General features: G+C 34.7%; 1 protein-coding gene across 2 annotated transcripts in view; it reads left to right on the top strand.

The window, feature by feature from the left end:
- LOC116178583 (WD repeat and FYVE domain-containing protein 3) overlaps positions 1-11610 on the top strand; it is a 51133-nt gene extending 39523 nt beyond the window's left edge. For both annotated transcript variants that reach the window (XM_031498127.1, XM_031498126.1), the window contains exons 27-33: positions 2348-2577; positions 2624-2877; positions 2930-3163; positions 3212-3403; positions 3450-4044; positions 10080-10191; positions 10328-11610. In XM_031498127.1, coding sequence (XP_031353987.1) covers positions 2348-2577; positions 2624-2877; positions 2930-3163; positions 3212-3403; positions 3450-4044; positions 10080-10191; positions 10328-10619 — 1909 coding nt within the window. In that variant the 3' untranslated portion in view covers positions 10620-11610. The remainder of the gene's footprint in view (positions 1-2347; positions 2578-2623; positions 2878-2929; positions 3164-3211; positions 3404-3449; positions 4045-10079; positions 10192-10327) is intronic.
- The last annotated feature ends 3874 nt before the right edge of the window (positions 11611-15484 follow it).

The raw sequence follows: 15484 nt of genomic DNA, 5'->3' as shown, positions 1-15484 counted from the left end.
CTAATTAACGGAGTTGAAATCATACAATATTCATTTTCCCTTATCTTCCCAACGACGGGAGCCGTAGGAATAATTCTCTATGGGAACAATAAAAAACGGAACAATTACATATGAGGCGCTTTCTTTCGGCTACTTCGCGATCATGATTTCAAAATCGTGATTCGTAGGATCACGTTTTACGAAAGAACGCGCGAATTTAAATCAAAGTATGGTTAAGTACATATTTGCACTCGAATTACGTATTTTTGATTGGATTATGAAAATAACTTAAATATAAGTGGAAGTACTTGCACGATTATGCTCCTCTTCAGTTATAAATATTGACTAACCTAACAAATTGATCAAAAATATCCTTGCATTTATAGGTTAGGAATTCGGGATCATAAAACTTTTATGTTCAGTTTGTTCACGATTTTAGCAATCATGATTATAAGATCACACTTCGAAAGAACGTGATTTGACAATCCAAACGCGTTTGGATCAACGAAAGAAAGCGCCTATGGGATCTTGGTTTCCTTATCGGTGGCTAAAACGGCGTCACAAATTAAAGCAATTGCTGTTAGGTTCTATTTTCAACTCGTACAATATAAGTAAACCCATACTGATATTTATGAATTTAACAAAAGATCACAATATTAACATATTGCAAATAAAATTGTTTAAAAACAAAAACAAAAAAAATTTTTACCGTATTTTGAGTTTTTTCAAATTTTTTTTTACAAATTTCTGAAGCAATTTTTTTTGCTAAATAAAGAGCGTCTAAAGAAGCGGCAGAGTACCTCGGTGCGACCGCACGGAGCCATTGGATTTGAGCCATTTTCAATAGGCTTGTTACATGTGGATCCGCGCTAATAAAAAGTTTTGGAAATCTGTCTTCTCTCTCCTCTTTAATGTTGCTAAAATATTTTCTTTTGTTTCCCAGTGCCCAACTGCCTTAATTAAAACATCTTTATTATTACTTTTTTCTGCGCAATAAAAGCAATTCGAAGTAAAATCGAATTCTTTTGCTTCGTGAACAATATGTTTTTGTTCACTTTCTCTCTTCCTGCCTGTTTTACAGCTGATGGGATTAAGCTGGGCCTGTTGATCGTTAATTTACAGGAATTATGAATATAATCCTCATAAAGTTTATTCCTGCAGGTTTGACATCTCAAATCTGCTTTTGGCAGGTAAAACCAACGTTCTTATTGCAGATTTTGCAAGTTTATCAACAGGCCCAACGCAATTGCATCAGCTATAAAACAAGCAGGAAGAAGAATCAGTGAACAAAAATAAATTGTTCAAGAATCAGGAAGCAATATACATAATTCGATTTTATTTCGAATTGCTTTTTATTGCATTAAAAATGCAGAAAAAAGAAATAATAAAGATGTTTTAACTAAAACAGTTGAGCATAAGATAACAAAAGAGAATATTTAGACAAACATTAAAGAGAAGGAAGAAGACAAATTTCGAAAAAATCTTTATTAACATCCAACATGTTGATTTATCATGTCAAAAACCGTATATATGAGTATCTTAAAACTGTTTTTCCGGTTTTTGGCGATTTTCTCGAATTTTTGCTATAGGAATAATATTTTTTTTATTTTTGTTTATTAAAATATAAGTCTTCCCGAAAATTTTGCTACCCCGCGCACCTCTGTACGATGAAAAAAAATAGATTTTTCATCCCCTTGAAAAAGAGGTGATTTTTTACAGAAATCGTGAGATCTTGGAAACGGTTCAACTTTATGGGCCCAAACAGTTATCTTCTGTTTTATCATAAAACAGGCTATGTTACCTCCAAATTTCAAACCCCTACGATATTTTTTCGCAAACATAAGAATAAAAAACGAAAAAAAAACAGTTTTTCCGGTCTTTCTAGGAAAATTGGAGGTTATGTGAAAATAGTGAAGATACAAAAGTTTTTTTAATCTCTATAACTTTTACATTTAACATTTTCGTCTAAAATGAATAGTTTTACCACAATTTGCAAAATACCACTTTCCACCCCTTTCAACCTCCGTGATATCACCCGCGGAAAAATTCAGCTGTTTTAATTATTTTTTTCCAAATTCTATTCATTCCACCTGCCTGAAAAACCAGGTTTCGCCCGGTAACTAATTTTTTTCATACAAAAATATTATATAGCCTGGACTATTTGTATTGAATCTAGGTAACAGAGGGTGATGAGTGTGACAATCAAACAAAACAAAATCATAGGATTGTTAAAAAAAATTTGGTAAAAATTGACTAAACCCCATGCTGAAATCAATCTGTCTGTTATTCTCTCCCATTAGTGTTTTTCAATATTATATAAATTGGCCATTCATGTGATGACACGACTTCACCTGATGTTTTTCTACAGTATTGATGATCCTTTAAAGAAGAACGCCACCATCGGTTTTATTAATAACTTTGGACAAATCCCGAAACAACTGTTCAAAAAACCGCACCCGTGTAAAAAAATGGGCGGCAACAACTCGCGAACGGTCATCGACACCGGATCATTAGTTCAGGCTTTCTCACTTCCACCACCGGAACGGTTATTTTTTCATCACTTAGACAATTTAAGGCCTTCACTGCAAGCGATTAAAGGTATGTAGTGACGCGAAGCGCATTATTACTCAATTAACTTTTTTAGAAGTCAAAAGTCCAGTTGGTCAAATACTCCACTTGGATAAAGCCGTTTTGGCGGTCGAACAGAATAAGGTTCTCATGCCGCCCTCGTACAATAAATACGTGGCGTGGGGATTCGCCGATCACTCCTTGCGGATCGGAAACTACGAAAGTGATAAGGCTGTATTCGTTTGCGAAACTGTCGTGCAAAGTAGTGGGGAGATTGTGGCGTGCGTGTGTCCTTCGGCTAAGCTTATCGTCACTGCTGGGACCAGCACAGTATGCTACATTTATACTCAGTAAATCCATTTTTAAAAAAACTTGTTATTAGGTTGTAACTGTCTGGGAATATGAGGCTAGAAAGAAACAATTAAGTATCAAACACAATCTGTATGCGCACACGGACGCCGTCACCTGTTTGGCAGCGAGTCCTGCATACAATGTAATTGTGTCGGGCTCGCGCGATGGAACTGCAGTTATTTGGGACTTGTCACGAGGGTTGTTTGTGCGGCAACTTCGTGGTCATACCAGCCCTGTGGCGGCGGTCGCAGTAAATGATCTTACGGTAAGCTTTGTATTTCGTATGTACTTTTCATGCTTGAATGAATGATAGGGCGACATTGCAACTTGTGCCGCAACCTGGTTGCACATATGGAGTATTAATGGAGATGAGCTTGCAAGCGTAAACACGTGTGTCGGAAGAGCGGATCGAATGCAACAAATTTTGTGTATATCCTTTTCACAAACGCACGAATGGGATTCTCTTAATGTCATCATGACAGGTTCTACAGATGGTGTTGCCAGAGTAAGTTGTGTTTTCCAAGTGATTCTTTCTATTTTTCCATTTTCAGATGTGGTCAATTGACTATGTGCAAGTGCCAGACGAAAATGACAAAGAAAAACCAAATAAAGACAATGTAAAAGTAGTACAAATAGCAGAGCAACCAAAGACAAATGAAATAGTAAAACCTCTACCGATTCATAGTCGGTTAGTGAAGCAAGTTAATGTCTCTAACGATAGCGTCGGCAGTAATTTAGTTAAGTCTGGTTCCGAAAGTAGCCTTTCGGAGGATAGCACTATACGAAGAAGTTCAGTTGATCGCCAGAGATCGGGTGAAATTAGTTGTAAAGAATGGAGAAGTAAGCAACAGGATGAGAAAGATACCTGCAGCGACACCGAAGATACGCCCCCTGTACCACCTGCTCGGAGAAGATCACGTATGCAGGGAATTCCTCGAAAGAGTGAAGGTGATCTTAAAATAGCATTGATGAAGTTGGTCGTTGTCATTTTTAATTTAGGTAATAGCGCAGATAGCGTAAGCTTGGAAGTCGACGAGGGGTCCGGAATGCGCACGAGCAAGTCTGATACTAATCTCACAGATTCGTTCATCATCGTTCCAGAACCTCGAAAACGTCCCGTTAATCCTCATAGCTCGTTACGACCAGGTAAATTAATACAGAAAATTACTGGCGGAAACCCGGTGCCCAATGAGAGCACAAATCAATCTGACCTAGCGCCATAGTTTTTACAAAGTAATAATACATCAATTATAGTGTCTCCAAGATTTTCCAAGACACGTATGGTATGTAAAGAGCGATTTAAAAAATTCAGCGTCATGGTTGTTGGTGATAAGGTGTTTATGGTGAATGAACACTTGTCAGACGGAGCTGTCAATTTATTTCGAGTTAAATTAAATTAAAAATTCAAACGTGTAATTAAGCAAATTGTCAGTGATACAGTATACTTTGATTTTCTTAGTTTACACGCACGTCACTGGTGTATTATTTTATTATTATAGTATTATTACGTAATCAAGAAGTATGTTTACATAGCATCTTGTAACCAATAGAGAGAATACGTATTGCATGTAGGCAGCCATAATGACAGTGCTGCATTGTGGGTAGGATATCCATTACATCCAACTACCTCTACTGAGCCATTACTAAAAGAATGTTTCAGTATTTGTGCGCACACTAAAGAAAATCCTACTATAGCAAAACGCGATAAAATAATTAAAACGGTAGCATCCAATTGTCAAATTTGACGTGTCGCAATGTAAACAGGAACTACCACACTTTCGATTATACAGGCTGTTTCAAGCAAACCGTTCCCATTACTAATTTATTTAAATCTGAAAATTTGCATACCAACTTAGTTTTTTATGATCTATCAAAGGAAAATATGTATCATGATCATTTCACTTCTGGTTTCACAGAATGTGGATAGCAACTTTCTCATTTTAAATAGAAAACCCTATCTTTTATTGCATTTTCGCAATCTTCATTAAAATCTCCGCCGTTTGATATCACATTTCCCTATACCTAGCATCAAAGGTTTTCAAGTTATTCAAGATTTTTCAAAATTTTTGACGTTTAACTGCTTTTCTTTAGCGTCCTTTCGCGAATTTCAAAAAGTCTTCCATATTCAACAATACTGACGTGATGCTACATGCCAATGATTTAAATTTTGATCGCCCTTCCACAGGGTGTTTTAAAACTAATGGTCAACTTTGATAAATCCTATTTACCTCGATGAATATAAAATTAAATAAAGATGAAATCAAAAACAGAAACAGATCGTGGTACCAAACGACAAAATAAAAAACAAACAGTAATTGAGATTTTGTTCTACGTAGCCACTGTATTTTTGAATAGATAATGGCTTCTCGAATTCCTACTGCATTTTATCAAAAGCTCTTATCACTCCGACTTTCAGTTCTTCACGAGAAGCAACTGTCTTTTATAAGACCCCACACATAAAAAAGTCCAGTGGCGTTATACCTGGAGCTCTAGAAGACCAATAGCGCGGATCTGTAGGCCTAATCCACCTGTTTTCACCAATGTTTAAAGACATATAAGCATCATGGGTAGAATGAGCCGGCGCTCCGTCAAGTTGAAACCAGTAGCAATGGCATCTACTAACGCGTTTATTTCAAGGTCTCCTAAGAAAATTATGCATATAATTTTAGAAAATTTTAAATAAAACGAAAACCATAACAGATAGGTATAGGAAATGTAATAATTGATCGATGTATTTTCAGATTTAAATTATTAATGGAAGTCTAAATACTTTTAGGTAACGGTTTGCGTGAAACAGCCGGTATATCAGTGTCCAATCGACAATATCACCTAGTTATATTATACACCCTATAGTACACCCATGTAGTACTGTCCGTTGGCCCTCTATACTCATTTACCTTTTAGTGCTCGTTAACGTGCATATCGTGCTAGTGTCTCGTTTTATTTGTTTTCTTTTCTTCATCTGTAAGTTTCAACTTCTAAATCTTTTTGTACTCCTTAGCATTTAGGTTTTTAGTCCTCCAGAGGACATTTGTAATGTATTGTAATGATTCTGGATTACTATAGGAGGGTGCACACAGTACCTATGCCTGAAATTCGAGCCCTTTGTACTACCTCCCTGCTAGAGTCATTCGACTCCGGGCAGGATACCCCCAACATGTGTTCGACAGAAAAAAACTAGAGGAAAACAACCTTGAATTTTTGGTGTACACTCCGCTGAATTAATTTGAATTAACGTGAATTAATTTGAATAACGGGAATTAATTTGAATTAACGGGAATTAATTTGAATTAACGGGAATTAATTTGAATTAACGTGAATTAATTTGAATTATCGGGAATTAACTTGAATTTTTGGTGTACACCAAGAATGATATTTGTTTCCACCTAGGAAAAAAATGACCACTATGGTAGCATGAATTCCCTTAGCTCCGTGTAGGCGCTTATTCACTTGCAACAACTTGCTGACAAATGATGCGCGGCTTTCGCACTTTATGAAAGGCACTAGACCTTCTAAACCTAGTTATAATAGCACATGAGACCCTTACGTTGTGCTCGAGTACCTTTAGAACCTCAGACCTAATTCTACCTTGCTGAAAATGAGGCCACAAAATCTCCACCAATTCGAATCAGAACTACTAGTTCATTACTTATAAAAAGCCTTATAAAACCGCCGCCAAACACTGCGTTTGCTAAGGTCATACTCCAATCAAGTGATATTGAGGATTGGACACTGATATACAGGGTCCTGCTCCAGTGCGTTGGTTTTTCTACCTGATACCTGTTAAAAAACATAAAAAAACCTTTTGTGCAAATGTCAACCATTGCACATCTACAGAAATTATTTTTGAATGTACAGGGTGTCTCATTTCTACGATATCAATAGAAAACTGATTTTTTAATGGAACACCCTGTATATTGGTAGTTGTTTCGATGTCATTTTTTAACTTCTGCATGGAAACTTATTCACTTTTTTGTCAATGTTACCAAATTATTAATTTTTTCTGAATAATTGCCCATAAGCAAGCTCCACTTTGATAAATCGTAGCGATCTTGATTTTAAAGTTAAGAACTACATTTAATCAATTATGTTAATGAATAAAAGGAAACACTTTGGTAATGAGAAAGTTGGATTTAGCGATACAGAGTGTTCACAAAAAATAGTACTTTCCAAATTTCAAAGTGCCATATTTTTTTTCAAACGGAATTACCACTATTGTATGTCTCTATTCGATAGTCTTTTGTATGCTCTTCAATTTTTATAAGGGGTGTCCCGTCGTTTTTAGGTGATTCAATATTTTTCACAATTAATCAATTACATGTTATAACCCGATGGAGACCATGATAATAAAAAAACAAAAGAATGACACAAAGTAAGCAAGTGTCACAAATAAATTATCTGTTGCAAGTGTACTCCCTATTTTGTATTACAATTAATATGGCTTAATTGGTAGCTATCCATCTTATAATATGGCTATTGTGCCCATCAATAGCTATGTTGGTAAGTATGAATTACATACTATCCCTAGATTTCCAATGTGAGTGTGTGAATACCATATTCAATTGGGATGTACAAGGTCAGATAGACTGAAGACAGTTCTCTGTTCTTCCCCCTGTAACCACAATAAAATCGAGGCAGAAAATAAAATTGCAATGACAATCATATACAGGGTGGTGACTTGCGTAACGCATCATAGGGATTTCAATGTAAAATTCATAACATGCGATTATTGGCTCCCCAAATTATTTTAGAGCAAAAATGTATTAAGGTTTTTTACGTCAATCAACCGCATTAGTTTTCAATTTTTTGCATAATAAAGACGGAAAATTGGAAAAATAAAACCCCCATCTTTTTCAATAATCTCTGATGCCATGGAATTTAATAATACAAAAACTACGCCAATATCCGTCATGCCATGGAATGTCTGCTATAAAACAAATCAAAATCTATCAAAAAGTATTATATTTATACATAAAGAAAGACCAAATTACTAAAAGCGGTTTCTTAATATAACAATTTACAATAAATGTTCGAATAAGTCACCATTAACTGCAAGACAGTAACCAAGTCGATCATAAAATCCATTTCAAACTGCTGCTAATTGATAACTGGATATCTTTTTGTTTTAGAAAATTCCATGGCATCGCAGATTATTGAAAAAGATGCGGGTTTTATTTTTCCAATTTTCCCTCTTTATATAAAAAAAAAGAAAACTAATACGGTTGATTGGCGTAAAAATTTTTTTTCTACAAAAAACTAATACATTTTTGCTTTAAAATAATTTGGGGAGCCAATAATCGCATGTTATGAATTTTACATTGAAATCCCTATGATGCGTTACGCAAGTCACCACCCTGTATACATAAACAACCTAAACATATACTATCCTATGCTCGTAACTAAATATCTACATAGCTTAAAACTTATAGGTATTACACCATGGCAGGTAACTCAAGATTATGTAATTAAAATGGCGAATTTATAAAAAGATGAACTAGTTTTTTTAAATAATTTTGTTTTACTACTAAAGAAGGAGTACACTTGCAGAAAATCATAAATTTATGGCACTTGTTTACTGCCTGGCATTCTTTATAAACCTGTCATTAATTAATGTGTAACAATTTTTGTGAAAAATATTGAATAACCTTAAAAATACGGGGTTTTGGCACAGGGCCAGTGGCGGCTCGTGGACTTTGAGTATGGGAGGGCGCGAAGATATATCTTTATATATTATAAAATGCGCCGCAGGCAAATTTTTTTAAAATTTCCAAGGTCACGCGTTTTCCTGCCACTTCTGAATTTCAATTAAAAATTATTTTATACAAAAATATAGACGTTCATAGTACGAATTTTTTCGATATAACGGCAATCTCAATCTCGTTCGTGTGAAAACTCGATACAAATCAACGTAACACCGGACACTGCCGAGTTCCAGCCGCTAAAGATGTGCGGCCAAAGGCTAATCTAAATAAACAGACTGAAAGTAGTGCAGTGCGCATGCTACTGTCTGTTGTCATGGCAACGCCGGCCGCGAAATTGGAAATTTTACTATTTTTTTGTGAACACCCTGTATCACTAAATTCAATTTTCTCATTACCAAAGTGTTGCCTTTTATTCAGATTCACATTATTGACGTATTTCTTGCAACCATTTATCAAAGTGAGGGTGGCTTATGTCGAATTACTCGGAAAAAAATGAATTATATGGCAGCATTGACAAAAAACCAAATAGTGAATAGGTTTCCATTCAGAGGTTAAAAAATGACATCGAATCAACTAAAAATATGCAGAGCGTTCCATTAAAAAAAATTCGCTGTGTATTGACACCGTACAAATGGTACACCCTGTACATTCAAAAATAATTCCTTAACTATCACTCCCCACCCTCTTTGTACCAACTGCCTACATTTCAGCCTACTCCATTACGTCTTTAAAGAATGAGTAAAGAGGGACGGACGAGTAAGATAGACGGGGGTAGTGGGAAATGAAAATCTAATTCTTTAAACAGGGTGTATAATCTAAGTGGTATTTTCGGATTGGGCACTTCATATAATTATGATCGAACTTCACTTAAAGTAACTTCGCTTCATCACTGATTGACATGTAACCTGTAAACAAAAAAATCCTTTTTCATCTAAGGTTTTTGGTTTTAGATGAAGCACCTACATTTTGCAAAGTACATTGATCAGTAATTTCAACGTTTATTGTGGTTTAAAATGATTTTTTTATTTTGTTAATACGTTGGCAGTACAATTTCCCCCAAAAACAATTGATGATGTGCGTGCAAACTAAGGAAAATCTAAGATACTAAATTTTTTGAATCGCTTCATATATAAAAAACAAGATTGGATCGAAACAAACATTTTTTTCAAATAAAACAAAGCCTGTATGTTAATCTCTAAATCTCTGAAGCAACAGTTAGCAACAAACTTTAATTCTAATAAAATGATGCTGCATTTTTCACTTATTTGGGTGTATTACTGTAATTAAATGCAAGAAGACCATTAGATATGGTAGCATTTAAATTCTAGGGCTTTAATACAAAATTTATAGAAACACTAATGGTGCTAGGTACAGAGAATTACCCTCTCTATAACCGAAAATGTAACATAACAAAATTAAAGGACTGCTTATATATAAATTGCTTACAATGCGAACTGGTAAAATGTTCTTTTCTTATAGGATTTAAGTGGCAAAGGCAACTAGTATTTAGGAGTAAATTAACCATGCATACTGCGTATGATAGAAAAGATAATGCAGAGCCCGCTTCCATTACTGCTCTGGCTGTATCGAGGTAAGATGTTTTAGCAATACGCACAGAACTTCTGCATTGTTTTTAACCATGCTAGTATTGATAAATTCATTGTTGCGATATTTTTTTTGAAGAACAATTTATTTTATTTCATTAATTTCAATCAACCTTACCTTAGGGATCATCGAATTGTCTATGTGGGCGACGCTCGAGGACGCGTCTTCTCTTGGAGCGTGTGCGAGATACCTGGCCGTGCCGCAGATCATTGGTTGAAAGACGAAGGCGCAGACTATTGCGCGGCGTGCACTATACGATTCACAATATACGAACGGAAACATCACTGTCGCAACTGCGGGCAAGTGTTTTGCTCGAAGTGTAGCAAGTTCGAGAGCGAAATTTCCCGATTAAGGATTTTTAAACCTGTACGAGTATGTCAAAATTGTTACGCTACATTGAAAGTAGAACGTTAAATGGAAACCCTCAAGGAGAAATTAGAACCCTTAAAAGTTTATAACTGGAGTTGTATAAATGTATAGATATATTTTGTATAAGTAGAACCAGATCTACAAAACCTTACCCTAGACGATACAACATTTAATCGATGTAGAAATACATATAATAATTGTAAGGGATCATTTATAAATGGAATAATTTTAAGATACTATGTGCGTTTTTTATGCAGCATTTACCAATACGCTTTTTCATAATTTTAGGAAACGCTTTAACCTACCATGGTGAAGTTTGTTTTTATATTTTTTGTTATATTTTTGTGACTGAAGAACTTTACAATGTTATATGGAAAAGCCAATCATATTTCTACTATTAATTGTTTAATTAATTATTACTTTGAGTAAATATTGTTAATTTTGTGTTAAAAACGAGTCATATTGTTATCGTATTAGTGTTATATATGTAGCCCCAAAGTCGATCCTATTTAACTTTTATTTGTATAATAGATATTGATGGACTTTTACCAGTATTATATTTGTTGTAATGCACTTCACGCAGGCTTAGAATGGAAACACCAATCTGTCATAAAGAAAAAAATTATTGTTATATAATTGTAGTGCCGTAATTTTGTTCCAAGCTTAATGTTTTCATGCCGCAAAGCAATATGTGAAACAATAATTTTGTGCGGTTTTAATTTTGCTGGGGCTTAATTTATTGAATAATCTATTTTTACATAGCCAGTAGTTTGAGTATTTTTTAGAGAGTTGTGATAGAACGGTAATACTCTAATACATTTTCGGTATTATTTTTCTATTGTAATGGAACGAATTTGTTTAATACATGAAGAATTGCACTGGCGTACTGTAGACAATATAAACTTTTGCACTATTGTGCATTCCAAAGTATATTTACGTATAATTTTATAAATGTATGTGATACTGTAGAAATCTAGTTTAGTAAATTGTAAATAACCTCCCGATTTAATATCCTTCATTAAAATCTGAGTCATAACTAACGTTTCATTTTGTTTGCCCATTTGTATTTTTTGTTTGTGCTGTTTTTTCACTTCGCTTCCTTCGTTCTATCCAGAGGAGGAGTCTATAATACGCACTAATTAAACATTTCTAGCTTCATTATTTATCTAAGCTGCTTGGTAATACAATCGTTTGTTTGATTTTGTCAAATAATTTTGTAATCATTTCAACTGATTTCTTTGAATAAATCCACGGAATTAAATATCCTTCCTTCATCAGACGTTCCTTATAATGTCATTTCATGTTTTTGCAATGAAACCTAATATTGAATTTTCATGATCCGGTAAACAAAACTTGGAATAATTTTTATGTTGGGTTGTGGGTCCGTGAACTTGAAATTTTGATCTAGTAGCCCAATCTTCAAACTGTTTGAAATTATGGATTCTACAGGTCAAATTCTATACGAAATTGTTTTTACCCGGTCGATCTCGGACAATTTTTTGTTCGAGCCTCAAAAAAAGGCAGTGTATAACCTTCCTTTTTTACCAAAAATCGACTGCACCAAAATTTCTCGGGAAAAAACTTTCTTATTAATTTTGGTGCGTAGAATCCAAAACGTTTCATACTTTTTCGATGTAACTTGGTTTTGTAAATAATTGTTATTTATTATGTAAGTTCTCTTATATATGTCGTAGTCTTTTAGTGAAATCAGTCATTTCACGAAACGCCTAGTCCGAAGCCTAGTCATTTAGTGAAACGCTGAAAATTTGTACGTGTGGGGTATTTTTCCTTCCGCTTCTAGATCGATAAGGGATACCATTTATCGATCTCGAATGGGAAGGGAATCCAATCGCTTGGTCCTGGAAAGTACACTGTGCACAGTTTCATATAAATGGCTAGGCGTTTCGTGAAATGACTGATTTCATTAAAAGACTACGACATATATATGTGTAAGACGATAAAGGGACATTTTAACTATCGTGAGATACTTAAATTTCGTCCTGACATCTGGCGCTAATTAAGTCAGACTCGGATGTTACCAATTAATGTAGGGTACCTCTTAATTACCATTGTTTTAGTTCTTGAAGCTTAGGGACAGATGTCACCACTGGCACGAAACAGATTTCTTTTAACACACGAGCTTCGAGTTCATTAAACTAACGTTAGATGTCGGAAAGTTATGTTTCCATATGTAACTCTTTTATGCAAAAAGGGGCTCGTTTTGATCACTATTTTGTAACATTTCTGCAATGGGTAGCAATAGCACTTATCTCATTACGGTGTCCTTCATGTACTTAAAGCTCCTCTGTAGTCAATCCGCCATATTGGAAAAATAGCTAAACTTTCTTATGAAATGCTGCTTTTGTAGTTGAAGTCTAACAAATTCTCGATAGTGGATATTCTTTGCAATGATGAAAAGAACGGAGGTACTTAAAAAAAGTTGAAATATCGGTCTTAGTTTTTTAGGAAGATCGTTGAATAGAAAATTCGTTTTTCGTAAATAACAGCCGTTGTAATGGGAGTAGAAAAACCTACAGCACCAATTTGGAAATCCGACAGTATTTTTTACGGCGGTACTTAAAGATATTATTTCCATCTATTATGATAAGGCATATATTTTAAAAAATAAGTTCCGCGATTTTCAGAAAAGAGCGCAACGTTAACATAAAGGTAGGCAACTCAAATTGCACTTAAACCCCTAAGGCGATATCTCATTACTTGCAAGGAAAAACAAAAGAAACTACCTGGCATTATCCTGGCACATTGTTACCTCGTTCCTAATGACATGGATTAGATAAACTACTATATAATTAGCTAATGTTTATTTTTATTTTTATAGAAATACTTTTTTATTTCTAAAACATTTTTCATTCTATCTAGATTCTTCAAGAAATTTGTTTAGGAAGATATCAAATAGTAGCCCCATTTTTTAGCTCAACCCAAGCGGAATACGACCACTTATGTGTTTTAGATACATAGTGAGACGATTATACCAATAATTTGGTGGCTTCTTGTCGCAATTCAGGTGTGGTGTAAAAATGTGACTCCTTTTTGTTTTTTTTAACATTTTGTACCATGAAACTGCTTATCTACGTGCATAAAAACATTTAAAAAAATGTGGTAGGGCAGGACAAACGCATGACCTCGACATAAGGAGAAAGCACAATACCACAATTCCACAAAATACATCAGAAGTTTCAATTAGCATCAATTCAAAAGTAAAGTTTGTCAAGTTAGCGAGACACCACCAAAATGAATATCCGTATCAAAAAAAGCGGCATAATTCGTTGGTTTTCCCGGTTATTGGTGGCAGATATAAAAAATTCTCGCACTTTTAACAAATTTCGGACTATTTACTTTTTCCGTTTGAGTACCTACCTATGCCTTTTGATAGAGTCCCGCAATCTTCACATCAACTTTGCTGCGATTTTTTTAAATTTCCATTACTATGTGGCAACAGAAAACGGTATGTTCTATACTGTGTACTTATTTTTAGCGGATTTTTTTAAGAAATAAATGAAGAAAATATGCAAAACTGAAAAAGATAGAAATATACCGTTTTCGCACTCAACGAATATACGTAGAAATGTGTATTGTTGGTGGTCTAACCAATTGCAATAACATTGAAATGCAAATTGACTACAGAGGAGCCTTAATTGGGGAGCTTCAAGCAAATCAATCCCTAATTTGAATATGAGCACTCCATATTTGTGTAGCCTGGTTTGTAGGCAACACATCATGCTCAATGAACAGAAAACATTAATTTTTGCAATTCGTAACTTCTTATGCATAGGAGTTTATTTAAAGCCCTTGAAAGAACAATTTCAATGTAAACTGACCCGTTTTACAACAACTTTCACACGAAGATCGCACAAACAACATATTTTTTCGTGATTGCTAACTGCGTAACACTTTTGCCTTATTTCGCTGCCAATTTCACTACCGTTCCTATAACCGTAGTTCTATCAAATAAACTCGAGGCTCAATTCTTTAAAGAATAGCTTCGCACCATCGGCAGCTGCTACAATCATGTAATCGTTCCGATTTTAATATTGAGAAGTTTGAATTGCATTAGAATGGGGTTTCTGCGAGTTCTCCTCAATGTTGTCCCCCTGTTTTGGTTACAAAGCATTTCCCTTTTCAATTTGTGTTGTCTGAATTCAATGCTAACGTTTATCATCCATCGAGAACTACATGTCTTCAATTGCACGCCCCAGAGAGAACAGTATCATATTCCGCAAAGCTCGAGTCTGCCGCTTTCCTGTCACTCCCAGTAGCCAGTTACCTAATTTAAACCTGTAAGCGAGAAAGGAATGATAACAAGGTTTAATTTTTGACTATAAAATAAACATTTATTTATGCATTTGAGGTTAAAACTTCATATATCTATGGTTTCTAAAAAGAGCGCTCTGACATCTAACGTTAGTTTCATAAAGTATATTAAAAAATTAATGTGGCGACGTCTTTGATGTGTAAGTTGCAACTAAAATAATGATGGTAATAAAGTGTCCTGCATTTAGCGATAAAATGTTAGTCCCCAATAATAAAGACAGATGTCAGCACAATGTCTTCTGCTTTGATTATTTTAATATTAATTATTAACCAAAAACTCAGGCAAGTTGTGCCTTTCGCTGTGGAAGGAGTAAACCACGAAACTCGAAAATTAAACATTTCGCTCCTGTATTATAGCCTATTCCTTTGCGTCATAGCGTTTTTGGATTGCCAAAGGACAGGGCGGGTAAACGGCCGTCCGTATACCTCGTTGGTATACCTAGATTTTTGACGATTTTAATAAAGTATCTGTTCGCAATACACGATTTAAATCGCCATAAGAGTACGCTGCAATAAATAAGAATTTTAAATCGGTGATCATTTTAAAGACTTGAGAGTTAAGTTTCATGTGAGTTAGG

The sequence above is a fragment of the Photinus pyralis genome, unplaced genomic scaffold, assembly GCF_008802855.1.
Source record: "Photinus pyralis isolate 1611_PpyrPB1 unplaced genomic scaffold, Ppyr1.3 Ppyr1.4_LG8, whole genome shotgun sequence".
Lineage (NCBI taxonomy): Eukaryota > Metazoa > Arthropoda > Insecta > Coleoptera > Lampyridae > Photinus > Photinus pyralis.
The sequence above is the reverse complement of the archived record's forward strand: the minus strand, read 5'-3'. Positions and strand labels throughout refer to the sequence as shown.